This window comes from Durio zibethinus, chromosome 25, assembly GCF_047325235.1.
Source record: "Durio zibethinus cultivar Kanyao isolate XHJ-2024 chromosome 25, ASM4732523v1, whole genome shotgun sequence".
Lineage (NCBI taxonomy): Eukaryota > Viridiplantae > Streptophyta > Magnoliopsida > Malvales > Malvaceae > Durio > Durio zibethinus.
The window spans coordinates 20216042-20243348 of NC_143186.1; the positions used below are offsets into that span (position 1 = coordinate 20216042).

At 34.5% G+C, this 27307-nt stretch overlaps 6 protein-coding genes across 8 annotated transcripts; 5 read left to right on the forward strand and 1 right to left on the reverse strand.

Annotated features, from left to right (window-relative positions):
• Positions 1-149: 149 nt before the first annotated feature.
• Positions 150-2081, forward strand: LOC111275549 (fructose-bisphosphate aldolase, cytoplasmic isozyme 1). The gene is made up of 3 exons (XM_022860931.2): positions 150-303; positions 700-1382; positions 1564-2081. The coding sequence occupies exons 1-3, from the start codon at positions 276-278 to the stop codon at positions 1924-1926; spliced, it is 1074 nt and encodes a 357-aa protein (XP_022716666.1). The 5' UTR covers positions 150-275; the 3' UTR covers positions 1927-2081.
• Positions 2082-2382: 301 nt separating this feature from the next.
• Positions 2383-3376, reverse strand: LOC111275497 (Late embryogenesis abundant (LEA) hydroxyproline-rich glycoprotein family). Its single transcript, XM_022860851.2, has one exon. It carries the CDS (start codon positions 3262-3264, stop codon positions 2506-2508), a length of 759 nt encoding a protein of 252 aa, XP_022716586.1. The 5' UTR covers positions 3265-3376; the 3' UTR covers positions 2383-2505.
• A 1722-nt stretch (positions 3377-5098) lies between these two features.
• On the forward strand, positions 5099-7589 carry LOC111276411 (uncharacterized protein At4g26485-like). Of its 3 annotated transcripts, none has more exons than XM_022862140.2 (4): positions 5099-5234; positions 6034-6514; positions 6695-6893; positions 7006-7589. In XM_022862140.2, exons 2-4 carry the CDS (start codon positions 6106-6108, stop codon positions 7334-7336), a joined length of 939 nt encoding a protein of 312 aa, XP_022717875.1. In that variant the 5' UTR covers positions 5099-5234; positions 6034-6105; the 3' UTR covers positions 7337-7589. The 3 variants fall into 3 exon arrangements, with proteins under 3 accessions (XP_022717875.1, XP_089610629.1, XP_089610628.1); XM_089754503.1 differs by lacking the exon at positions 5099-5234 and adding an exon at positions 5562-5609; XM_089754502.1 differs by lacking the exon at positions 5099-5234 and having other exon boundaries at positions 5775-6514.
• Positions 7590-9104: 1515 nt separating this feature from the next.
• On the forward strand, positions 9105-11646 carry LOC111276410 (uncharacterized protein At4g26485-like). The gene is made up of 3 exons (XM_022862139.2): positions 9105-9450; positions 9648-9846; positions 10550-11646. Exons 1-3 carry the CDS (start codon positions 9252-9254, stop codon positions 11292-11294), a joined length of 1143 nt encoding a protein of 380 aa, XP_022717874.1. The 5' UTR covers positions 9105-9251; the 3' UTR covers positions 11295-11646.
• A 1362-nt stretch (positions 11647-13008) lies between these two features.
• LOC111276409 (uncharacterized) lies at positions 13009-14951 on the forward strand. The gene is given in 2 exon segments (XM_089754519.1): positions 13009-14259; positions 14261-14951. Coding segments are annotated over 2 exon segments (756 nt in total). The 5' UTR covers positions 13009-13944; the 3' UTR covers positions 14702-14951.
• Positions 14952-23071: 8120 nt separating this feature from the next.
• LOC111276407 (disease resistance protein RPM1-like) lies at positions 23072-26308 on the forward strand. Its single transcript, XM_022862135.2, has 2 exons — positions 23072-25930; positions 26028-26308. The coding sequence occupies exon 1, from the start codon at positions 23145-23147 to the stop codon at positions 25881-25883; it is 2739 nt and encodes a 912-aa protein (XP_022717870.1). The 5' UTR covers positions 23072-23144; the 3' UTR covers positions 25884-25930; positions 26028-26308.
• The last annotated feature ends 999 nt before the right edge of the window (positions 26309-27307 follow it).

Here is a 27307-nt window from a genome sequence, read left to right on the forward strand (position 1 = left end):
TTCCAATTCCACACAATAAAATTCTAGGGGGCATAAAGCATAGATTTAAGTTGCCACTTGGCCAGGAAGATGATCACTCATTACTTTATCCGAGGATGATAATTTTCGATGGGCTATTCTATTGACACGTGTTGGTGCACGGCATGTGATGGATTCCTTTTGGTAGATTCCATACGAGCTAATCTATATAGGTGTGGTGCTCGTGTGGATTTGCTTTTGTATTTTCGTCCTGTAATTTTCTTCATATCCATTATCTTTCCTCTGGAGACTAAACCATGTCGGCTTTTGTTGGGAAGTATGCAGGTAAACTCTCTCTCTCTCTCCCCCCCCCCCCCCACCCCCCACCCTCTCACTCAATTGTCTTGGAATGTTAATGTGAAACACATTGTCTCAAGCTTTCCTTGAGCAAATCGAATCCTAGTTATCACCAGAACAAAAACTTGTTTTCATGGTAGCTCTGTCACCTTGTGATGAAAATTAAATTATCAGGTTTTAAAGCAAAGCAGTTCAATGCAGTGCATGCACCAGAACAACATAGGAAACTATTTTCTACTTGGTACGAACAGGCTTAAGGATAGAATGTCCAACACTTTAATCCATAGACGTTCATATTTTCATAACAGTTATAGAAACCAGGAAGCATATAATTTTCTGCATGAATGTTTATCCTAGCTTGACTAATGCCTCTCTTTTCTCCAGAGGAGCTGATCAAGAACGCCAAGTTCATTGCCACGCCAGGCAAAGGTATTTTGGCAGCAGACGAGAGTACAGGCACCATTGGAAAGCGTCTAGCTAGCATTAACGTTGAAAACATTGAGTCCAACCGCCAAGCCCTCCGTGAGCTCCTTTTCACCTCTCCGAAAGCTCTGCCCTTCCTCTCTGGTGTCATCCTTTTTGAGGAAACACTTTATCAGAAAACATTTGATGGAAAACCCTTCGTTGAAGTCCTTCAAGAAAACAATGTGATTCCAGGTATCAAGGTGGATAAGGGTACTGTTGAGATTGCTGGCACCAATGGTGAGACCACAACTCAAGGGTTTGACTCCTTGGGAGCACGATGCCAGCAGTACTATAAAGCTGGCGCACGTTTTGCAAAGTGGCGTGCCGTGCTAAAGATTGGCGCCAATGAGCCATCTGAATTGTCAATCCAGCAGAATGCACAGGGCTTGGCTCGTTATGCAATCATTTGTCAAGAAAATGGACTTGTTCCCATTGTTGAACCTGAGGTTCTAACAGATGGACCTCATGATATTAAAAAATGTGCTGCGGTCACAGAAACTGTGCTTGCAGCAGTTTACAAGGCACTGAATGATCACCATGTTCTACTTGAGGGCACCCTTTTGAAGCCTAACATGGTCATTCCAGGTTCTGACAGCCCAAAGGTAATGCAATAGTGTACATTCTTTCGTGTAGCTCTTTTAATAGAGATAAAAGATGATTTAGGTACGCAGTTTTAGTTATATGTGATTCTAATCATATGAATTCATGAAAATAATTGTCATACATTAGATAAGTGAGATTGTTACATTATCATGATGGTTCTAAAATTGTCTTGTTTCACAGGTTTCACCCCAGGTGATAGCAGAATATACAGTTGCTGCACTTCGTCGAACAGTTCCCCCAGCAGTGCCGGGGATTGTGTTTTTGTCAGGAGGTCAAAGTGAGGAAGAGGCAACGCTGAATCTTGATGCAATGAACAAGCTAGATGTGTTGAAGCCATGGACACTGTCTTTCTCATTCGGGCGAGCTCTGCAGCAAAGCACACTTAAGACATGGGCAGGAAAGAAGGAGAATGTTGCAAAAGCACAAGAAGCATTTTTATCGAGATGCAAAGCTAATTCTGACGCCACCCTTGGAAAGTATACTGGAGGAAGTGCTGGTGGGTTGGCTTCTGAGAGTTTGTTTGTTAAGGATTACAAGTACTGAAGCGTTTATGTTTACTGAGACTTTATTTCTCATCTATTGGGTGGTCTCAGATTATATAAATTATAATTACAATGACTTGTACTATTGTTCTTACATGTACTCAATGACTAATTCCGCTACCATATTAATTATTAATATATGTAGTCATTAACCAATTGCTCAACTTATATCTCATGAAGTAATATGGAGAAAGATTATAGTGAGAGATTGGCAAGTAAGCAGATCAAAAATGGAAGAACTGTAAACAAACAGAAGTTCCCAGAGATTCAAATACTAGTTCCTTGTTGAAAGCCATATAACTAAGTTTTATCATTTTGAGCCTCTGAAGATTTTAAATCCATATTGTACTATTTTAAGGTATACCCATAATGATGATTGATTTTGATGTTCCAAGTATGAAGGGAAAAAAAAAGAAAAAGAAAAATTCAGAGCTCAAGTTGTTGTAATAACGGGGAAAAAAAACATATATTATTTGTTTGAAGCTAAAAAGTAACCAGAATTTTCTTACATCAAAATTGACTAATCTCAATTAGAACAGAAGAAATGGAGCATCTTGATATAAAGAAAAAAGGGTGCTTTTTATCTTTTTGTCTTGCAACTATGTGAAACTAAAACACCTGTTGGTGGACTAGACATCAGTAACTCACATCTGCTATGCAACCAATAAGAAAAATGGATCAAACCCAGATTGGCTCTCACTTTGAAAGTCCCTCTTATGTTGTAGTTAACCCTGTTGCTCGAAACCTGCTTCTGTAGTTCCGCACCAAGATTCTGCGGCAAGTAGACTAAGCTAGATATAAAATGAACAGCTTCTAGTCTAGCTTCTCCTCTTCTCTGAGAGAAACGTTGAACAGCTTGAGTTGAAATGAGCCTGTCATGAAAGTAGAGCTCTATAACCAGATACTCAAATCTTACGTCAATTCTCCGATTGGGGTTGGAAAAGTTTGCCAGGATGATGAAATCACCATTGAAATATTCAGGTGAATCGAAGTAGATACCATTGAGGCTTGCTTTAGGAGTGTCAAACGCAGGAATTCTTGGTTTTATGGAGAGGTAGATGATTAAAGTTGCTACGCCGAACAAGATAAGGATAAGGCTAAATATCAGACACAGGATTGCACAACACCATATCAATGGATTTGTCCTTCGAGGATGAGGCTGTCGTAGGATTGATTTTCTAACTTCTCTTGAGTGCTCAGAGTCAGGATCTGTTTTTCCTGAAGTTGGAGTTTGTTGGTTTACAAATTGGTCTACAGGGACTGGAATGGCTCGCTTTAGCAGTGGCGAAGGAGATACTGGCGGTGGTGGGGGAGGACGTGGAGGTAATGGGGAAAGCATGCTCTAAGAAATGCTAATGGATTAAAAAGAATTCTTAGTGAAGAAAACGAGAAAAGAGAAGAGTTTAAAGTCTGATGTTTCCTTAAACAAAAATTGAGAAGTTGATTTAAGAAAGCAAAGTAGAAAAGAAGCTTTTGATAGTGAGTGGGACCAAGTGTGCTACTCTAGTGTTTTGAGATTCGGAAAAGCAGTAGATTAGATTTATAAAGATAGAAAACGGCAGGGGTTTGCTTTTGCTTTCGAATTTGCAGCACTCTTGAAGTAATGCTGAAAAATGTAAAAACAAATGTTATGCTTAGTGCTTAAGCTTGCTACTTGTTTCTGTTACCATGGGGCCTGGCAAGTAGTGACTCGATGATGTGATTGTGTGCTAATTCATGGGATAGGATTCTACTTTTGAGACACTTTCTGGCATTTAGATAAATCTCGTATTTGTAGTTTACACATTCAATCCATTATTAAGTAAAAATAAATATTGACAGACTCGGAGGTGAGTATAGAATACGAATAAGTTCAGACTCTTAAAGATTTTTCCTTATATAGTTGGAGAATAAGAATGGAATCTTCGTATTTATGTCTGTAAAATATGTGTTGGACATGGCACTTTAAAGAAATTGAAGTATGTACAACATTAACAGGGATAATGAAGTCAGTACGAAAGAATAAGGTTTCAGAGCTGGTAAAACCTAATCTTTGCAGTTTGCATCAATTAAAGTGGACATACTGTTGAACTCTTTTTTGTTAAGCTATTTAAGCTATTAAAATGTGAGTGTCTAGAATTGTCTGGTACAGGAGATAAAAAAAGCTTTAGTTGCCATTTCTTTTTTCTTTTCTTATTGTGGACCAAAAGATTTCCCTGGTTGGATGATCAGCAAGATTGAGTAATGAAACTTTAACTTTTCAGTCAATGTCATTTAGGTCAGTAAAGTAGAAAAATCTCTAGAACTTTGCTCTTTGCGAGGAGATGGAAAAGAACTTCCGATGTTATATATTGATACCATTTGTTTTTGCACATTCAATAAAATTTATTTCAGTTCCATTGAATTGAAACAAAAGTGATACTTCGCTAAATTCCCCCATCCTTGGGCCCTGCTTTGCATTTTTCAAGTTGCAACTATTAAGTAGTAACAATCATCTCTCATACATTACCCCTTCTCTCTACTAAGATTTACAAATAAATAAATTAAGCAATACAACCCTTAGTTGAAGTTCAAGATCGGTACTGATAGGCAGCAGGTTTTCACATCAAATGAATGAAATGCAACAATTTACAGACGTTCTTTGCAGATTTGAATGCAGGACTAGTGAATGCTGCAGTAAATGCAGATGGCAACTGATAAATAGAAAATCCTCAGAATTGGAAGTTCTCCAGATAAAAATGACGTACCTATGGGCTTATGAAGTTTTTCTAAGATAATAACAAAGAAAATGCTTAGCCCCATTACCCCAAAGAAACCGAATTGTTGTTTTCTGCCTATACTTCAGTGATTAACTTGTGATGAACAGAATGGGATCAGTTTCGAATTTTTATTACATGTTCTACTAAGCTCTCAAATCCTGTTCTTTGTTTTGTTCTCACTCATCACACTCTCAAGTAAAAGTTTATCAAGTTAGTGTAGCACAAAGATGGAAGTTCCATCACCTCTCGCTATGGTTTAAATAGTAGTACTGCTCATATTAGGGGCTGATACCCTTTTACTTGTACCAATTGAAACATATAGGATACTTTGGAAAAAAAAAAAGAAAAGAAAATTAATATTTTACTAAATTACCCAGAATTGGAATAACTTTGCCCAAAGTGAAAAAAAAATTCTTTCCTCTCTGCTTAGTTTTGTTGACCATAAAGACTTACTTTCTATTTCCAAGCTTGCTTACAACAGCCGCTTCTTCAACCAATGGATTATTAATCACAAAATAAAATATCTCTTTCCTCTCCATGTAGTCTGCCACTTCCATTCCAAACAACAAAGGTAATTGTTTCTCCTTTTACTCATCTCTGCCAATATGGAAATCATTTTCTCAACAATATATTCATTTTTTTTTCATTTTATAGTGGCATTAATGTCAACCTTCTGGGTTCTTATGAGCTTAATCTACTGCTATGTTAGGTTGTTAGCATCCATCATATATCTAGTTTTCTGCTAACTTCTTTATTTTCTTTGTTGATCAATTCAATCTTGCATGCTTCTCTAATTACTGGAGATGCCTAGCTAGACTTATATTAGTTAAATTGTGATTTCATCATCTGACAAGTCCACAGGTCTGGATATGTAGATTTTTTTTTTTTTTGAGGAATAGAGAGGTAAATGCATGTACGGACATTGAAATAAGGAGGAAGTCCACAGGTCAGGATATGTAGTTTTTTTATAATTAAATAAATATTAATCAAATTTAAATTATAATAGATATTTAAAAGGAAAAATTTTATATATTTTAATCTTAATCAATTGATTGACTTAGATTTTAGATTAAACTTTTTATTAAATATTTTTAGAAGAGAAGTTCTTACTTTTACGGTAAGAAAATCGGCTTTGTCTAAATTTTACTTAAAAAAAATCCTGGTTAGTATAAAAAAGTGAAATCCTAAGTTTTACACAACGGACATTGCATGGATTTAGGTTTCGAAAGGAAAATCAGCTTTTTGCCAAAAAAATGGCAGTGAAATCACGTTTCCAATTTCAAGAAAAAAGAACCTAAAGTCGCATCAATCGCTTTAAAATTCGATTTGACGTGCATTAACTCACCAGGGAGCCATATTGCTCTTATCAGGACCAGTTCCCTTGGCTCCCTGCATCTTGCAATGCCCTGTGAATAAGAAGCAGCAGCAGCAGAAGAGGTTCAATGGGACAAGTTCTCTCCTTCGTTCGAAAACGTGTGTTGGGTAAACTTTTCAACTACACTAAAAATTGTTTCTGTCCTCAAGGGAAGGAAAGAGAAGACCCAAATGAAAACTGTAGCCAATGCATTTCTATACCAGAGTTGTCTGATACTTCAAGTGACAGTGAGACAGACTCAAGCTTTAAATTACATCAAAATGTGACCTCTGCATGCATTGATATTGTGGAAGAGAACAGGCAGGGTTCTGCATATCATGTCTTGGAAGTTGGAGCCCAAGAAAGATGGATACGGCATTATTGCAGTTTTCACAAGATTTTGTTGGTGGGTGAAGGGGATTTTTCATTCTCTGCTAGTTTGGCTAAAGCTTTTGGTTCTGCTACAAACATGGTTGCTACTTCTCTCGACTCTAGAGGTAAGAACTCCCATGCACTCCTCTTTGTTTGCTTTGTCTGCTTCCAATGATTTAGTGTTTTCAATTTGTTTGTTTCTAATAGCAAGAAGAAAGGGAAGCTAATTTCAGCAAGCAAACAAAAGGGAAAATTCCTGCTTGAAAATTGAGCCGAAATGTGTTATTGACAATTACATTTTGCAGGATTTTTGTTCAGAAATTATAAGAAGGCAATGTCCAATATCCATGAATTGAGGACAAGGGGATGCAGGATTTTGCATGGTGTTGATGCAACTGAAATGGCAAATCATTACAGCCTTGGAGGAATTAAATTTGATCGAGTCATTTACAACTTCCCACATGCTGGATTTTATTCTGACGAACCTGGCGAATCCCAGAAACGGTAAGTGAAATCTTCACTCAAAACTCGAACTTTCACAGGGTTTGCTTAGGAAAGAAAAAAAAAAACACAACCTTGCTATTCCTGGCAGTAATTGTTTGTTTTTAATTTGCAGCCGGCATCAATTGCTGATAAGCTTATTTTTTAAGAATGCTAAGGTGATGATCGATGAGAGTGGTGAAATTCACGTGACGCATAAATCCAATGCTTTCTTTCTGGGTTGGAATTTACGAGGTCTAGCCTCTGCTGTTGGGCTCAGGCTCATAGAAGAGGTGCCATTCAATTTCACCGACTATCCAGGCTATCGCACCAAATATGGCTTTGGTGGTGACAAGAATTTCAACTGCAATCCTAGCAAAACTTACAAATTTGGCCTATTTCCACGGCCGGTGGCCTCGAGTTCCAACCCCACTCTTAACCCAAACACCAAAAATAGAAAAAGCTGATGCCGATAAACCTTTATTCGACCCTTTGTTAATGTCCACTTCAAGGCCAAGGTTGTCAATGTAGACCTTGTAATATCTGAAGAAAGGATTGCCAGGCTATTGTACGAAGTTCATACTTTATTGTTTATAGAGAATGGCATGATCTTTGGTGAACCTTGCATCATATATGGTGTAAAGGATTTGCAATATCTAAATATATAATGTTATGTGAATTGGTATCCTATCAAAAGAGTAATATAAAGTATAATTATGATCACACCACGTCCATAAACATGTTTCACCTGTAATTTTGATGTATGATCACACCATGTTCATACAGAATGAAATGAAGATTGCTAAAAGGGTTGTGCTTACTTGTAAGTGTGGTAAAGAATAATATTGGACCATTTGGATGCGAAAAGTGATCAATAGAAAAGTGATACATCTCACTTCTATTATTTTTAATACTAGTGCTATTTGCAACAATATTTGAACAAAGGGAAAGGTATAATATTCCTCTCCAATAATTTGATGAGGACCAAGCTGCTCGTACAAAACAGACTTACCAATCAAATGATGTTTAGGGAATGGATGTTAATTGAGGAAGCAAATGAATGTTTTCAATGTCAAAACTGGACAAATTATTATATTCATTTTCACTTTACTTAACCAAAACAGGGGATATCAAAAATATTGTCACTTTTTTTTTTTTTTTTAACAAAAACATAGAGATAAAATAAGTGGTAGATAAAATTTTAATTATTAACTATAAAAAGGTCAAAATTTTTTAATTTTATCCCTCTATTTAAAAGAAAAAAAAGTATAAAGCAAAAAAAAATAATAAAAAAAAAAGCTAAAGAAGATGGGAAAAAGTTTAGGCGGCTCACCCAATGACACGCACTCTTCATCTGATATATTAGTAAAGTAAAATGTACGGATAACAGTAATATAATTTTCCAATAATTTTCTTAAGATATTCCATTTTTAATTTTACTTTCAACCGTCCAACTTTGTTGAATTCCATTTATTAATTTTATTTTGATATCCGATACACTTCAATTATATTAAAATATGATATATTTAAAAATAATTTTTTATATTAAATTTAATATCAAATAATATTAATTTTTTTTATTTTGATCTATTTTAATGAAGTAAAATATTTCAATTAATACATAAATATAAAATATATTTTATAATTTTTAACTTATATTTTGTTATTTAATTATTTTTAATTTTTAAAAAAAATTAATTAACAAAATAACCCATAAAAATTGAGTCTCTTTATTTTTTATTTTAGTATTTTATTTTTCAAACCAAAATTTATAATTTTATTTTTTCAAACATAAGTTTATAAGTATTTTAATTTTTTTCAAGAAAGTAATTATATTTTTTTTATAAAATTTAACAATTATAAAATTTTGGTTAATTTTTTTATTTTTATCTTAATATTTATATAAAAATACTTATTTAAATATAATATTATCATATTAAATAATTACAAATATCATAAAAATTTTATAATATTATTTTTTATACTTTTAAATTTATTTCTTTAATTTTTGAATATATTATATATTTATTTTATAAATTATTAATAATATTATAATATACAAATTTATATACGTTTATAAGTATAGTTATATTAAATTAAAAAATTTGAAATTATATATCAAAATATATGAGATCGATATATATCATATATATATATATATATTTTTTTTTATTTTTAAATCGAAATATTATCTGTATGATATTAACCGCCTTGTTCAATAGCCATCAAAGAGCAAAGGCAGAAGCTTTTCTGTGACACCATTTCCTTCACCATTAAGGCATTGGAAAAAAAAAAAAAAAAACAAAAGAACCTTTTTCTGTGACTGAAACTGAAAAGGATCAGCCTTTTTTTTTTATCTTGGTCAGAAAGAAGCTGTCTTCCATGGCAATCGAAGAGTCAAAAAACGAAATGGGTATTGATGAAACTGGAGATAGGGATGAAGAAGAGAAATGGGCCACTCACTATTCATCAAACCATCAAATACTGTTAGTTGGGGAAGGAGATTTCTCTTTCTCTTTGAGTCTGGCAAATGCTTTTGGCTCTGCTTCCAACATTTGTGCTTCCTCTTTGGACTCCTATGGTACTACAAACTAAACCAACTACCCTTTCTCTTTATACATAGTTTTCTTGCTTGAATTGTTTATAGCAAAAGGTTTGTTTTTGTGGTTTACTAGGTACTTTTTCTCATGTTTTTGTGGTAATGTTTGAAAAGGATCAATCTGGTTTGTTTCCTAAAATTATTTGGTTACAATAATATAATTTTATTGGATTAAACAGATGTTTTGATCAAGAAATACAAGAAAGCAAAGTCAAATTTGGAGAATCTTGAGAAGCTAGGGGCATCCTTACTATATAAAGTGGATGCAACCAAAATGAAGCTTCATACTGACTTGGCGAAGCGAAAGTTTGATCGAATCATCTTCAATTTCCCTCATGCAGGCTTTTATGGAAAGGAAGATAATGTCCATATGATTCAGTAAATTTCCTCTCTGCTGTTCATATATTATATATCTTGTATGTGCATTCAGTGTCTGGAGATTCTCATGCATGGCATTCTTCTAAAATATTCATATCATCAATTTCTTTCCTATCCTTTTTAGTTATATGAAAATGATTTATCTATTTTAAAAGTATGTGAAAGCTATCATTTTCACGATTCATACTAAGGAATCTCAATTGCAGAACTGGTATTAGTTGTGGACTTGGTAGAGCAAGTTTACATAAATCGAAACCTTCATATTGCTTTTCTTAATTTTTAAGGCAAAATAAGTAAGGAGAGGAAATTGGTGCTGTTATTTGAGTATGGACTGTAGTGTTTTACTAATGTCCATGTGTGTTTCATTTTTGCTTTCATACTCTATATGATTAATTGCAAGCTCATAAGTCTCTTTGCAGCAATTTCTGCAATTCTTCCTAGAAAATAGGATCACTGTTTATTCCATTTGGATATGGAGGGAGTTAAAACCATGAATCTATGCCATTAAATGAGAGAGAATTCCAAGCAGGGATGTTAGATTGATGTAAAATGCTCTGTGCATTGTAATTTTGTTTCTCTTATATTAGATTTTAATGCTTGTGTTCAAGAATCAAGAGATCATGAGAAAAGTATTTTTCCCTTTGGCTTCCACTGTATGATCTTAGAACTGTATTTTCACAACTCTACTCTGGCACTACTACAGAATGCATGGGGACATTGTGCAAGGTTTCTTTAGGAATGCAAGAGGCATGCTTCGACCTTATGGTGAAATTCATGTAAGCCACAAAAATAAGGCTCCATTTTGCAATTGGAATCTTGAGGAACTAGCTTCTTCAAACTCTCTGGCATTGATTCAGTGCGTGAAATTCGAAAAAGAAGATTACCCAGGTTATCACAATAAGAGAGGGGATGGTCCAAGATGTGATGAAGCCTTTCCCCTTGGTGACAGCAGTACCTTCAAATTCATATTTGCCAATGGTGGTAAGAAGGTGTCTAAAGCATCCACAAGCCTGGGTTCAATGTGTGAAGAATCTCAGCACTTTCAAAACATTCCAAAGCAAATGCAACTGCGGCCAACTTCTTCTGATTTGAACTATTCTCGCAGAAATCATATAAGGGATCTTATCTCATTGCATGGTGGATCGCCTTCTACCATCCCTATTAGGAACCAATACTCCTTAGATGGAAACTTAAATGCTGGGGTCCAAACGTATCAAAGGAATACTTACGGTATAGCAAATTCTTTTCCTGAAAGAATGAGGTCCAATTTTCATGCGAAATATTATGTTCCAGGGCGTGGTCTTGAAAGACAAATTGTGGAGGTGCCAAGAACCTTGAATGGTGACTTGTATTATCAGCAAGAGCTTCACCATGCTAGCATTTTGAGGTCACGTCTGCGTTGGGTGCTAGCATGTCAAGCCAACCAGCTGAATGAACCAAATACTTAGGAATTACAGCACTGGTAAATACTAGAATCCTTGTTTTTGTTGACAGTGTACATCAGCACGCAATGATTATAGCAAAATGAATGCCCCAGATTTTCCTAGCACTAGAAGTTTCTCACCAACGGACCAAACCCCAGCCATAGGTGTCCATCGCGTCCTATAGCTGGCAAGCTTTTGGCTTCTAATTTTCATTGACTTTATAAGATGTTGAGATTGTTTTGTGTGTGCGCGCGCGCAAAACATAAGAAAATATATGTGCGAACTGAGAAATACCCATGTATGAAATTGTACCAATTATAATGTGGGAGTGAGCTTTTCATGTGTTTATGAAGTGGGAGTGAGCTTTTCATGTGTTTATGAAGTTGCAAAAATTTTAATGCTTTTATTAATAACAAAATTTGTGTTTGTAATTGTTAGTGTATGTCTTGTGACTAATCTAATTGACTATGCAACCCTTTGTCATTGAATGCATCATTATATCATCTTGCATTTGCATTTGTATAAAAAAGGAAAGTCAAATTAATTTGAATATCATCTTAAAAATCATTGAAATCACCCCAACAAGAATTAAAGTAACAAAGTCAATTTGATCAAATCCTTGATTTTGGGCCAATTAATAAAATCAAAATACTTTAACAATTTGATGATATATCATTAAAAAAAAAAAAAAGCTCATTGAAATCACTTTTGATGGTATTGATAATTTACTCAAAAACTTCTTAATTATCATCAAAATAGAAAAAAAAATAGTGCACAATTTTCACTTTACTGAACCAAAAAAAAAGACTAAATCAATAGGTAGATAAATGTGAGGATGAAACTTTGATTTACCTGTATTATATATTATGTATTAAATTAGTAAAAAAGAAATTCAAATTATAATTTACTTTTTCTTTTCTCTCTTGCTGTGTATGTAAGCCTCGAAATAAGGCAAGACGACGTTATAGCTTACAGCAGGGCAAGTTTTGAGTCAAGGCAGAGAGTCTTTTTATGTTTTTGAAATTGCAAAAGAGCAGCCTTTGATGTTTGATGGCAACCAAAGAGCCAAAAATCGAAATGGGCAGTGATGAAAATGCAGAAACAGGCGAAGAAGAGAAATGGGTCACTCACTATTCATCAAACCATCAAATACTGTTAGTTGGTGAAGGATATTTCTCTTTCTCTTTGAGTTTGGCCAATGCTTTTGCCTCTGCTTCCAACATTTGCGCTTCTTCTTTCGACTCCTATGGCATAAACTAGAAAGCTATCCTTTTTCTTTTATTCAGTTTTCTTTCTTGAATTGTTTATAGCAAAGTTTTGTTTTTGACTTGTTTAACAGCCTTGTTGTCTTCCATAACCTGTCTTTTTTTTTTTTTTTTTTAACTTGGTTGTCATGGCAATTTACTAACTTGTCGTTGTATGTTTGAAAAGGACCAATCTGGTTTGTTTCTTACTGGTATTTGCCTACAAGAATACAATTTTATAGGATTATCAGGGCATTTTTGGAGCATGCATGGTCACCAGTGTTTTGTCAAGAAGTGAATTTTTTACTTCTCATTAAAGAAAAAAGAAGTGACTTTTCGTTTGGCTAATGAAAAAACTGAGGAAAGGGATGCTTGTGGTTTTTCTCAATTATATTTCTTAATAATGTTATGCCTTTTTAGTTCCCCTTCGAGAAGAAGTGAAAGAGTCTCGATTTTCATTTTTTTTAAGTTGTTATCATAAGTATTTGGTTGAACTATGGTTAAAACAATTTTATGTGGATCGCTATGTCATTTTATTGATGTTCTGATGAAACAGATGTTTTGATCAAGAAATACAAGAACGCAAAGTCAAATTTGGAGAATCTTGAGAAGCTAGGGGCATCCTTACTACATGAAGTGGATGCAACCAATATGAAGCTTCATACTGACTTAGCGAAGCGAAAGTTTGATCGAATCATCTTCAATTTCCCTCATGCAGGCTTTTATGGAAAGGAAGATAATGTCCATATGATTCAGTAAATTTCCTCTCTGATATTCACATATTATCTTGTATCCTTTTGTCACGTTTCTAGATGTGCATCTAGTGTCTAGAGACTCTCATGCGCGGCATTCTTCTAACATATTCGTATCATCATCGTCTTTCCTATCCTTTTTAGTTATATCAAAATGACTTACCTTTCTTTACAAGTATGATGGAAGCTAGATTCATGCTAAGTAATCACAATTGAATAACTGATACTAAAAGTGAACTTGGTAGAGCAAGTTTACATAAAGTTGTGCTGTTATTTGAGTATTGAATGTAGTGGTGTACTAATATTCCTCTGTGTGTCATTTTTGCTTTTCATCATTGATTTGATTAACTTCAAGCTCTTAAGTCTCGTTGTAGCAAATTATGCAATTCTTCCTAGGAATTAGGATCAAGCTGTTTGTTCCTTTTGATTTGCAGGGAGTTAAACCAAGAATGCATGCCATTAAATGAGAGGAAGTTCATACTTGTAGTACATTCTAAAGCTGGGACGTGACATTGATGTAAAATGTTTTTTTGCTTCATAATTTTGTTTCTGTTATATTAGATCTTGATGATTGTACTCAAGAGCCAAGAGATCATATGAAAGTATTTTTCCCTTTGGCTTCCACATCGTTATCTTTGAACTGTAATTTCGCTCAACTTACTCCGGTACTACTACAGGATGCATAGGAACCTTGTACAAGGTTTCTTTAGGAATGCAAGAGGTATGCTTCGAGCTAACGGTGAAATTCATGTAAACCACAAAAACAATGCTCCATTTTGCCATTGGAATCTTGAGAAACTAGCTTCTGGAAGCTCTCTGGCATTGGTTCAGCACGTAGATTTCAATAAAGAAGATTACCCTGGTTGTCATAATAAGAGAAGGGATGGTTCGAGATGTGATAAACCCTTTCCTCTTGGTGAGAGCAGCACCTTCAAATTCAGAGTTTCCCATCGAACTAAGGTTTCTGAAATAACCACAAGCCTGGGTTCAATGCGTAAAAAAATCTTGGCAATTTCAAAACATTCCAATGCCAATGCAGCTGCAGCCAACTTCTGATTTCAACTATCCTCAGAAAAATCATATAGTGAATCACATCCCAATGCATGTTGTGTTGCCTTCTACCATCCCTAATGGGAATCAATACTCTAGGTTCTTTGATGGAAACTTAAATGGAGCGGTCCAAACATAACAAAGAAATAGTTATGATGTGGCATATTCCATTCCTGAAAGATTGAGGTCCGATTTTGACACTAGATATTATGTTCTAAGGGGGATGAGGCACGATCTTGAAAGACAAATGGTGGAGGTGCCAAGAACCTTGAATGGTGACTTGTATTATATGTATGAGCTTCACCATTGTTGCAAGAATGCTTCATCAGCTACATTATGTAGACATGGGCTGCTAATGTGTGATGAAAAATTAGATGTGTGTTAGTGGTTTATGAAAGTTAGTTGTATGTTAGTGGTTTTTATTTATGGCTTGCAAATAAGAAGATCATGCCTTGTGACTAGCAGTCATTCTGGTTTTAGGTTAAAATCTTTTTTGTATTTAAGGAAGTTACTTCGAATGAAGTAGTACAACATTTTTAGTTTCATATTCTCATTGGTCATTTTCATGAGTTTTTTTTGTCTTTGTAAAACCAATAAAATTGGTATCAAAGCCAAGCTTCTTGAGGGATCTGTGCATTGAATGAATAAAAAAAAATTATTACAAATAAAAATTCATTGCATAAACATAGCAACACACAAAACCCTTAGTCAAATAGAGTCAGATAAGACATTCTCAGTTGAACCATCAGTTTTTTATGGTGACAACTATCAAGCTTGGGCTGTTAGAATGGCAGTACATTTGGATGCTTTGGATTTGTGGGAAACAGTGAAGGATGACTATGAAGTTCCTGCACTACCAGGTAATCCAACAGTTGCTTAGCTCAAGAATCATAAGGAAAAAAGTACCAGATAGTTAAAAGCAAGAGCTTGCTTATATTCTACAATTTCAAGCACAATATTCACCAGAATCATGAACCTACAATCAACCAAATAGATCTGAGAGTATCTCAAGAAAGAATATCAAGGCAATGAGAGGATAAAGAACATGCAGGTGCTGAATTTGATTAGAGAACTCGAGATGCAAAGAATGAAAGAGTCAGAATCCATCAAAGAGTATTCTGACAAGCTGTTCAATATTATGAACAAGGTGAGACTATTTGATAAGGATTTTTTTGATAAGAGAATTGTGCAAAAAATTTGGTTACATTACTTGAGAAATATGAAGCTAAAATCTTTTCTTTAGAAGAGTTACAGGATTTGTCAAGCATTTCCTTGGCAGAGTTGGTGAATGCATTACAAGCATAAGAACAAAGAAAGATGATGAGATAAGAGAATTTTATGGAATGTGCTTTTCAAACAAAGACACGAAATTCAAGAGAAGGCAAAGAAAAAAAGAACAAAGGAAGTAAAATAACAACAAGCCTGGCAATAATGCAAGCAACAATAAAAGCAAGGATGGAACTTATCCACCTTGTCCACATTGCAAGAAGACCAATCATAAAAAAAAAAAAAAAATGCTCATAGAGGCCATATATTAAATGTAGAAAATGTGGTCAGATTGGGCACATAAAAAAGATTTGTAAGTCACATAAGCATGAAAAGGAAGTAAATGTCATTATTGAACAATATCAGAAAAAGTAGTTGTTTCTTGCAACATGTTTTGTAATGAATAGTAGTTTTAGTGACTCTTGGCTTATTGATAGTGGTTATACAAACCACATGATAAATTATCAGGAACTTTTTAAAAACCTTGATAAAACTGACATTTTCAAAGTCAGGATTGAAAATGGTGAATATATCACAGTCAATGGTAAAGGAACAGTGGTCATAGAGAGCATAACAGGTTTGAAATGCATTACTGATGTTTTATATGTGCCTGACATTGATCAAAACCTACTTAGTGTTGGATAACTATTTGAGAAAGATTTTAAAATATTATTCAAAGACAAATAATGTAAGATCAAATATGTAAAAGGCATAGATACATTTAAGATAAAAATGAGAGAAAAAAGCTTTACTCTAAATCTAATAAAAAAAGAGCGTATAGCTTTTTCATGTAACACAAGCAATGTAAAATTATGGCACATGAGACTTGGGCATTTTCATCATGTTAGACTTCTTTATATGCAAAAACACGATCTGGTGAAATGATTACTATTACTAGAATATAAGATGGTAGATTGTGAAGCTTATCAGTATGGCAAACAAGTTAGAAGTCCTTTTTCCTCAAACTGCATAGAAAGCAACACATAAGCTTCAACTAGTTCACACAGATGTAGGAGGACCTTAAAAAACATCATCTTCAAATAGTAGTAAGAACTATATTGTATTTATTGATGATTATACTAGATTTTATTGGATTTATTTTTTAAAATTTAAATTTAAGATTGCTGGTGTATTTAAAAATTTAAAGTATGGGTGAAGAATCAAAATGGTTCCAGAATGCAAGTAATAAGTTCAAATAATGGGAAGGAATACACTTCTGATAGGTTTAACAAATTTTGTGAATAAGCTAGTATTGAGCACTAACTTACAACACCTTATACTCTACAGCAAAATAAAGTAAGTGAAAGGAAAAATAAAACCATAATAGAGATGACAAGGTGTATGCTATATGAAAAGGAGTTGCCAAAAAAATTATAGGCAGAAGCTGTAAACATAGTAGTCTTTCTATTAAATCAACTACCAATAAAAGTTTTATAGAAGAGAACTCTATTTGAAGCATGGTTTGGTTATAAACCAAACTTGTAGCATCTAAGAACCTTTGGTTGCCTCTATTTTTCTTATATGCCACATGTGAAAAGAAACAAACTAGACAAAAAGGTAGAACCAAAAATCTTTATTGGATATAACAGGTTATCCAAGGCTTACAAATTTTTTCAACCAAAAAATGAAAAAATTCTTGTGAGCAGTGATGTTAAGTTCATGGAGGATAGACAATGGAATTAGGAGTAAAAAAATAAGCAACACTCAGAGTTTTAGCAAAATCTTAAAGATAACATAAATGAAGTACTAATCAAAGGTACAAAACCATTGCTTGATATTTATGAAAGGTGCAAAGTTTAAAGAGGTAGAGAAAGATGACAAGTGGATTAAAACAATGAAGGAGGAGCTTAGAATGATTGAAAAGAATGACATTTGAGAGCCCGTGGACAAACTTTAATGCAAAAAACCTATAGGTGTCAAATGGGTTTACAAAATCAAACTTAATATAGATGGTTTTGTAAATAAATATAAAGCTAGATTAGTTATGAAAAGGTATGCTCAAGTGCATGAAATAGATTTCTCTGAGACCTTTACTCTAGTAGCACAACTTGTTACAATTAGAATGCTACTTGCTTTGGTAACACAGAATGAATGAAAGATTTACCAACTGGACGTAAAATTTATATTTTTAAATGATTATTTATAAGAGTAGACCTTATGGAACAACCAGAAAGTTTTCAAGTCAATGGATAATAAGAGAAGGTTTACTTGTTAAAGAAGGCCTTGTATGACCTTAAACAAGCTCTCAAGACCTAATACAATAGGATAAGCCTAAATAAAGCTATGTTGTATGTAAAAGAAACTAATGCTAATATGATCATAGTTTCATTTATGTTGATGACATGTTTATGACAGGAAGTGATGAAGAGCTAATAAAAGAGTTTAAGGCCGAAATGCTCAAAGTATTTGAGATGACAGACTTTAGTTTGATGTCTTATTTTTTGGGAATAGAGATGAAACAAAATCAGGATGGAGTTTTCATATGTCAAAAGAAATATACAGAGGAAATACTTAAGAAATTTCATATAGAGGACTGCAAATGCACAAATACCCCAATGAATTAGAAGGAAAAATTTAGCAAGGATAATGGATTAGATAAAATTGATGAAGGTCAATACAGAAGTTTGATTGGTTGTTTGATATATTTTATTACCACCAGACCAGACATTATGTTTACAGTGAGCCTGCTCTCACGATTTATGCATTATGCTAGTGAGGTGCACTTTCAAGCCATTAAAATGATTGTTGATATATTAAGGGCACAATATATTATGGTATCAAATATTTCTACTGTCAGGATTTTAAGCTCTACATTTACTTTAATAGTGGTTGGGTAGGTTTAGTTGATGACATGAAAAGCACAATAGGTTTTTATTTTAGCTTTGGATCAGGAATGTTTTCATAGTGCTAAAAAAAACAGAAAGTGATAGCTCAAAGCATAGCTGAGGTTGAGTATGTTATATTCATTATAGCTGTGAATCAAGTACTTTAGCTCAGTAAGATACTTACAGACTTACACATATAAGAGAAAGAGCCAACATAGATTCATATAGACAACCAAGCTACAATTTCAATATCAAATAATCTTGTTTTTTATGGCAGAACTAAAACTTTAAGATCAAATTATATTTCTTAAGAGAAATACAAAAATAGGTGAAGTCAGTTTGCTTTATTATAGAACTGAGGATCAAATTACAGATGTGTTAACCAAAGCCCTATCCAAAACTAGATTTGAAGGTTTAAGAAGTAAACTAGATCTTTGTAGCTATTGAGGCAAGGAGAAATGTTACAAGAATGCTTTATTAGCTGTATTATACAGACATGGGTTACTAATGTGTGATAAAAAATTAGATGTGTATTAGTGGTTTATGAAGGTTAGATGTTTGTTAATAGTTTATGAAAGTTAGTGTTGGGATTTACTTTGAATCTCATAATCTCACATTGAAAGTTAATTGAGTTTGAGTTTATCTTGTATCCTACGTCAGGAGTTTAGTAAAGGTATAAAGGGTTTCACCCTTATAAATAAAATATTTTGGTTATAGTTTGATAATCTCATATAGTTAGACACCAAGAGAATGATAATAGCTAGGTGAGTAAGTTAGTAATTAAGTTTTGGATTAAGTTTTGAGTAAGAAGTTTTGAGTGATTTTTTTTCACTCCAAAAGTCTCTCAATTGTAAAGATTTATTTGATAGTAGATTAGGTTTGGAGTAGGTCATTTTCAATTGGGTTGAAACAAATATATTTGTGTATTCTTATTCTTGATTTGAGCTTATTATTTTTTGTATGGGTGTTATGTGTGTATTGATTTCTCAACAAGTGATATCAGAACGAGATTAGAGGTTCGTGAGAAGAAGAGAGCGAGATTCAAGATTTGAGGTTTGTGAGAAAAAGAGGTAGGCCTAAGAGATCATGAAGTAAGTATTTCAAGATGTCTGAAGAATGTATATCTAGTATTCCTATGCCTAAATTTGAGATTTTATTATTTGATGAAAAAAGTAATTTTATGATATGACAAAGTACGATTCAAGATCTGTTAGTACAACAAGGGTTGGATTAGGCATTAAAAAATAGTAAGCCTGAGGAAATATTGGATGGTAATTAGAATAGAATTAAGAAAAAAGCTGTTAGTACTATTAGATTGGCACTAGCTTTAGAGACAAAGTATAGTATGTTGACTGAAAGTACTCTGAAGAGTTTATGGGATAAGTTTGAGGGTATTTACATTGAAATCGTTAACTAACAGATTATGTTTGAAGATGGATCTATATTCTCTAAAGATAAAAAAAATACGAGTTTTCATAATCACCTGAATGAGTTTAATAGATTGATTTTTCAATTGTTGATGATTTTTGTTGATAAGTTAAAAGATGAAGAGAAGGCTTTAATTTTGCTATCATATTTAACCAAGTCTTATAGGCTTTTAGTTTAGACTTTGTTGATGGGTAGATCTACTTTGAAGTTGGATGATATGATTGTCCTGTGGCATAAAAATAAAAGGTTTATGAGAACACAAAACTCATCACCTGAGGGGAGTACACTAGTTGTAGAGGATTTTGACTGCTATTGTGTCTGATGACGATATTATTTTGATGACTTGTGTGGATGAGACTCAGACTTTAAAAGGTAATAAATGTTAGATTTTAGATTTAGCTGCTACAGTCCATGTTTGCAATGATAGGAGTTGCTTTATGGAGTTTGATGAGAATGAGAAGCATGGGGATATTGTGATTGCTAACAACGAAAAGGTACAAGTTAAGGCATTAGGAATATTTACTTTAGATCTTATAATGGTGTTGTTAGGACACTTCATCATATAAGGCATGTACCGAGTTGTAGCTACAATTTGATTACTTTGACGAGTTAGCTTCTCGAGGGTACACATACTATGGTAGTAATGATTCATTGAAAGTGTACAAGAATGATAATGTGATTCTACAAGGGAATATGATAAAAAATAACGTGCACATGCTTGATAGAGGCTCAATTGTTGGGATTCCTATGACGAAAGCAAAAAAGAAAGGCAATCGTGTTAGCTTTGCAGATATTGTTAAAATATTTAGAGATTCAAGTCAAGGGAGGATTTGTTGAGATTTGCCTTGAATCTTATAATCCCACATTGAAAGTTAAGTGAGTTCGAGTTTGTTTTGTATTCCAAATCGAGAGTTTAATAAAGGTATAAGGGTTTCACTCTTATAAATAAAATATTTTGATTTTAGTTTGATAATTCCAGATAGTTAGACAGCAAGAGAATAATTAGGTGAGTAGGCTATTAAAAAGGTATGATTGGATTTTAGGTTAAGTTTTTAGTAAGGAGTTTTTGGTGACTTTTCTCATTTCAAAAATCTCTTAGTTGTAATAATTTATTTGATATTGAATTAGGTTTGAAGTTGGTCATTTTGAATTGGGCCGAAACAAATATATATGTGTATTCTTATTTTTTATTTGAACTTGTTATTTTGTGTATGAGTGCTGCGTGTGCGTATTAATTTCCTAACAGTTAGATGAGTGTTAGTGATTTATGAAAGTTAGTTGTGTGTTAGTGATTTTTGTTTATGCCTTGCAAATAAGAAAATCATGCCTTGTGACTAGCAGTCATTCTAGTTTTAGGTTAAAATCTTTTTGTATTTAAGAAAGTTGCATCAGATGAAGAAGTAATACAACATTTTCAGTTTCATTTTCTCCTTTTTCATTCTGACGAGTTTTTTTTTTTTTTTTTTTTTTGTCTCGGGAAAACCAACAACAATGTTAGCAATTTGAGGTCACATTTGCGCAAGGCGCTAGCCTGTCAAACCTACCAGCTGAATGCACCTAATAGTCAGGAATTGCAGCATTGGTAAATTCTAGAATCTTTGGTTTTTGTTTGTGTCAGGAACAGTGTACATGATCAGTCTATACAACTTCTGATGCTTTGGACCGTGTAGTGTTAGAAATACTTAACCTTTCTGAAAAAAATTAGTTATCTTGTGTCTATGGAACTGAGAATGTAATGGAAGTTGATTAGGACAGATTCTGAGCAATGATATTTCTACAAACTAATTGCTTCCGAATAACTTCTGACAGACAGCAAATTAGACCGTCAATTACTTTGATTTCTTTTTTTGCCAGTTGTGTTACTGGTGTACAGCTATTACCAGCATATTGCTAACCATGAATCTTATGTGCCAATTCTATTTTCTTCATGCATTTTGGTTCTTGTTTGCAGCATATTCTCCTAAGGTTACATGAGACACGCTAGCTTTGAAGAACTTTGAGCTTCTCCAATTGTGTCTTCATTTCGATTTCTTCATCTATATTCTTGAGATGCTCTCCTGATCATGTTAGGGCAGATTCTGGGGGACAGAACTGCATGTTGAGCAGATTCAATAGGTTTGATAGGTTGTGCCTTGCAATTGCACCATTTAGCAGTTTCTTAAGAGATGAAAGAAATCTCTGAAGAGCCTTTTATTCTGAAAGTTGGTAATAATTCACGGGTTAATTATCACTGATATACGTTTTGTTGTTTTTTTATCAAGTGGAGCGACCACAGATATATACCATTGAATAAGTGAAACAAACCTGAAAACGGGCAATAAAGTAGTAGAAACCTGGATAACAACATCTATATTTTCACTAGGCCATCAAAAGGAAGCTGACAGGAAGTGTAGATGAACTTTCTTAAGCTGGAGATTCTGGCATCTTCGCGTCTTCCAGAAAAAGAAAGGAATCAAGAGAAAAGAAAAGAGGCGGTCTAAACCCTTAACCAAGTTGTAGTGTAATTGCCAACTGTGTATTAGCTCTAATGGCATGTACACCGGTCAGACTTCTAGAATTTATGGGGTCAGACTTGTAGAATTTATGGGCTCGAAAAGGCTTAAGTGTGTAATGTCTTGCTCAGGAGAGTTTAATAGATAATGATTAGGGGTTAAGTGGTAGATTAGTAATTTAAAAAAAAAAAAAAACCAAGTTGTAGTTTAACTTCTGGCATGGACATTTTCTTGGTTCTTGCAGGCCTTGCCTTCTATTGGAGATAAATCATAGTCTTAGAATGTTTCCACCATTTTTCCCCGCAGAGTGGGTTGGTGTATTCTATTGCAATTATCATATATATGAGCAGCCTGGAAGAATTTTGCATTATTATGGCCTTTTTTCAAACTTTGACAGAGTTATGAATATGACCTTGATACAAACAAATCGAACATACATTTACTTGACTTGGAATATAATGGTTGTTCTTCCTGCGTTAAAGCTTTATTCTTCTAATATGCAATTGTCTAATTGTAACTCGCAAGCTATATTCGCATTTAATTCTATTGACCTTTAAACAAACAAAAACAAAACCTTTGTATTTACTCCGATTTTCACACAACAGAAAATATGGAATAGTCAGACGGTGGCCATGCCTTGCATTTTTCTCATCTGACTGGGTCCTTTGTCTCAATTTTGTTGTAATTTCTTCGTGGAAAGCTATGAAGAGAGTTAAAGCAAGTGGAAATTTTGGGATTATTGCCAAGGAGGAGAGAATTAATGGATTGTTAAATCCTGGAAGTACTCCTCAACCAGGATAAAGAAGGAGGAGCAAATATGGCAGATGCAGCCGTTACAGCAGCGCTCCTTCTAATTGAGAAGGTATCAAGCTTCCTTGCTCAAGAAGTAAACCTTAAAAAAAAATTGCAGGATAATATTGAAGATGTCCGAAACTGGCTGAGGACTATACATGCCCACTTAAGGGATGTTGATGGCAAAGAAGGCAGTGCGCTGCAGATAGAACGATCAAACCAACTACGAGATATAGCCTATGATATTGAGGATGTTCTTGACGAGTTTCAGCTTCATGTGCCAGTACCACATCAATTTCATCGGCACACAGTCTCAAAGATGGCTCATGATGCTGCACATTCTGTAAAGCATCGCTATGCCCTCCATCAGTTGTCCTCTGGAATCAAAGGGATTAGGAGGAAGAAGGAGAACCTTAGGGAATTTGATCCTCGTCATCTTCATCTTGCAGAAGGGTCAAGCTCTGGTTCAAGGGTGGAGGATCATCATTTGACCAAGCAGATTCCTCAAGAAGATGAAATTGTAGGCTTTGACGAGCAGAAAGCAAAACTTATGCAGCAGTTACTAGAAGAAGGAGAAGCAAGGCGCATGACAATTTCTGTGGTCGGGCCTGCTGGCTCGGGAAAATCCGTTCTTGTAAAGAGTGTCTATGAAGACAAGAGTGTTGTAAAACGATATGACTGTCATGCTTGGATTCATGTGTCTCGTTCCTCCAAAATTGATGAACTTTTATGGAGAATGTTGGGGCAGTTTTGTGAGGGGCGAGAGGATCTCTATCCCCCCGGGCAAGATGTTCTAGATAAATTGAAAAACCATTTACAGTGGAGAAGGTACCTCGTCGTTTTAGATGATCTGTGGAGTAAAGACGATTGGGAACGCATTGTGAGTGCATTGCCCTCCAGTTTTGGCGAAAGTAGAATAATTATCATCACAACAAACTCTAATGTGGCCTCTTCTTGTGTACACAACCCAAAGCTTCATGTTCACGAAGTAAAAGCTCTATCATGGCCATATGATTGGCACCTTTTCTGTAAGAAGGTTTTCAGCACCAGCGATGGAGTGTGTCCTAAAGAGTTGGAGGAGTTGTCTCAAGATATTCTGGTAAAATGTGAAGGTTTACCATTTGCAATTGTTGCTGTCGCTAGTCTCCTATCAACCAGGGAAAAAACACCTACTGAATTCAAGAAATTGTATGACAGCCTTGGGTCAGAAATTGAAGCTGGTTCCAAACTTTCAAAAATTGGAAAAGTATTGCTGCCCAGTTACAAGGATCTGTTGGACAAAGGCAATCTAAAGAGTTGTCTTCTGTATTTTAGTATTTTTCCAGAGGATTATTCAATTAAGCGTGGAAGATTGATTCGCTTGTGGATAGCTGAAGGATTTATTCCGGAAAAAAGAGGCAAAACTGTGGAGATGGTTGCAGAGGAGTACCTCGATGAGCTTATCGGAAGGAATTTGGTTCATGTAAGCTCAAGGGATTTTGATGGACGTGTAAGCAGTTGTCGATTGCTTAACATAGTTCGAGAATTCATCATTCAGAAATCCGAGGAGGAAAATTTTGTCACAATCCTTGCTGAACCAAGCACAGAACCAAGTGAGAAAGTCCGACGCCTCTCTTTTCAGTCTAAATTCTCTCGGCATGAGAGTTTTGGTTTGAATTGTGTTCGAACTTTCTTCATGTTTGATTGGTATGATTCCTTTAGCTCAAAGATTGGAAAATTAGTTCATCGATTCAAGTGGTTGAAAGTCTTAGATTTGGAAGGTGCACCATTAGAAACTTTTCCCAAAGAAATTGTTAAGCTCACCCTTTTAAAGTACCTCTCTTTGAAGGAAACAAAGATAAAGACAGTTCCAGAGTCTATAAAGGAACTAGCATACCTTGAAACCTTAAACCTCAAAAAAACTCTTGTGACTAAGTTACCATTGGAGATACGTGAACTCCAGTTTTTGCGCCATCTTCTTGTTTATCGTTACAACGTAAAGAATTATGTAACCTTTGATCCTGTACAAGGAGTGGAGGTCCCTCCAGGAATTGGGACTTTGAATAAGCTTCAGAAATTGTCACTTTTGAGGGTAAACAAGGAAGTACTAGAAGAGTTGGGGGCTTTAATCCAACTAAAGAAGCTTGGGATTCTTGATCTCAAGAGAGAAGATGGAAAGAGATTGTGTGCATCCATTATGAAGATGCCCGACCTTTTGACTCTTGATGTAAGCTCAACTGGCCCGGGGGAGTATCTAGATCTGGATGGTATGGTTAATCACCCTCGCTTTCTTCAACGTCTAAAGTTAGAAGGTCGCCTAGCGAAGTTACCTGGGTGGATTTCTTCACACTCCCTTGACAACCTACAAAGGATTTATTTGAAGTGGTCAAGACTGAACACTTGTGATAACCCACTTAGGGCACTTGAAGCTTTGCCAAACCTTCTCGAGCTTCAGATGGTTGATGCATATATGGGAAAAGCCTTGGAGTTCAATGCTAATTCGTTCAAGAAACTCAAAATTTTGCAACTTGAACAATTTGCCAACCTGAATATGGTGGTAGTACAGGAAACTGCAATGCCTAAACTTGAAAAGCTGACAATTTGCAAGTGTAAGAAGCTGGAGATGCTTCCATTAGGTATCTACTATCTTACTCACCTTAAGGAGCTGCTTCTATACGATATGAACGAGAACTTCCTCAGCTGGCTTAACAAGGATTGCAAAGATCGTTGGATGGCTGATCACATTGAGAGAATCCGCACCTTTACGCTTGACAGCAACCAATAATAGTCCTTCCAGAATCTTTCCTGATTCTGTTTGCATTAGATAACCTGGTAAGAATAGCGTTTTCAATTAATTACTTTAATTATTTCCTTGTTAATTATTGTCCTTTTCTCTATGAATAAACCTATATATGCTTGGCATTTCTAGCACCTTACAGGCAGTGAGTATACCATTCCCTGAGTAGTGAGTAGCACTAGCTAGATTTTGTGGCAATACAGCCAATACATTGCACGAGTCTCTTACCAAGGATTTGAAAATAAAGTTGGTGAAGAAGCTGAAAGATAGCTGAATCTAGCCGTGGAGGTGCGTGGAAGACTGGAACAGATTGGCATCTTTGGTTTGCTTTGCATTACCCTTTATAGCATTGTAATATATATCCTCCGGGAATCTCTTATACAAACATGTGGCCATCCTTTACCTCGTCTTATATTTTCATCTCTCATCTCAATTTTTACATTAATTATATATATGATCGATCAAATAAGGGTAATAATTAAATTTGAAAACCCTCATTTTCCAAGTTTCTATAAAATTGGAAAATGGTTATATATAAATGGTTTCCCAAAACTTTTAACCACATTCAGGAATCCTTTATTTTCCAACTTTGCAAAACCTAATTATTTTACTTTTATCTTATTAATCATATTTAGGGTGTAAGAGATGGAAGCAAACCCTTAATTTCTTAGCATTGAAGGTTTGTATTGTTATCACCAAACGATGTTTTACTCCATGAGGTCTAGATTGTTAATTCTTATTGAAAGTGTCTTGCAACAAAATAACTAAGCCTTGGTGCTTCACATGGAAATTAACCAATTAAATTGTGTTTTAGCCAGAATATTTATTTTCTAAGCTTTTTCTTATCAGACATGGAAAAATCTCATGATACAAAAACTGAGGCCAGAGAACGAACAAGAGATTCATATGCTAAAACATTTGCGAGAACCTTAAGCATAATCTTAAAAAAAAATATACTGAGTGGATTTATAAAAAAAAAAGTCGAGATAGTCTCTGATTACAGTACAATCATAGTGTAATAAGTTACTATATATCCTTTTTCTCTCATAAGGATGGGTTGATGAAGAAGCAGTCCATTGTGGAAGAAAAGAAGCTAAGAGAAAGGGAGGGAAGGCTTTTGATTTTGGAGAAGATCCAGAAATCAATGCCATGTTTGATGCAATTAATATGGTGAGGAAGAATGAGAAAATTTCTGAAGAGATCACATCGTGTGTTGAGAAAGTAATGGCTGGGCTTGAGAGATCATCGCCGAAGCACAACTCAATAGACAAGTCCAACCTGCCATCAATAAACTCCAAAATTGCCTTTTCTTACAATTTAGTACAAGTACTTTCTGACAATTGCTGCAACTTTTTAAGTCTAGTTTTTAATGAAGTTAAATTTTTGCGGCATCATTTAAAAATGTGCTTTCC

Coding starts and splice junctions, on each gene's coding strand:
- LOC111275549 (XM_022860931.2), top strand. CDS start 276: ATGTCGGCTTTTGTTGGGAAGTATGCAG. Junction 304..699: donor TTTTGTTGGGAAGTATGCAG/GTAAACTCTCTC, acceptor TCTTTTCTCCAG/AGGAGCTGATCAAGAACGCC. Junction 1,383..1,563: donor CAGGTTCTGACAGCCCAAAG/GTAATGCAATAG, acceptor CTTGTTTCACAG/GTTTCACCCCAGGTGATAGC.
- LOC111275497 (XM_022860851.2), bottom strand. CDS start 3,264: ATGCTTTCCCCATTACCTCCACGTCCTCCCCCACCACCGCCAGTATCT.
- LOC111276411 (XM_022862140.2), top strand. CDS start 6,106: ATGGGACAAGTTCTCTCCTTCGTTCGAAAACGTGTGTTGGGTAAACTT. Junction 6,515..6,694: donor TACTTCTCTCGACTCTAGAG/GTAAGAACTCCC, acceptor TACATTTTGCAG/GATTTTTGTTCAGAAATTAT. Junction 6,894..7,005: donor CCTGGCGAATCCCAGAAACG/GTAAGTGAAATC, acceptor TTTAATTTGCAG/CCGGCATCAATTGCTGATAA.
- LOC111276410 (XM_022862139.2), top strand. CDS start 9,252: ATGGCAATCGAAGAGTCAAAAAACGAAATGGGTATTGATGAAACTGGA. Junction 9,451..9,647: donor TTCCTCTTTGGACTCCTATG/GTACTACAAACT, acceptor TGGATTAAACAG/ATGTTTTGATCAAGAAATAC. Junction 9,847..10,549: donor GATAATGTCCATATGATTCA/GTAAATTTCCTC, acceptor GCACTACTACAG/AATGCATGGGGACATTGTGC.
- LOC111276407 (XM_022862135.2), top strand. CDS start 23,145: ATGGCAGATGCAGCCGTTACAGCAGCGCTCCTTCTAATTGAGAAGGTA.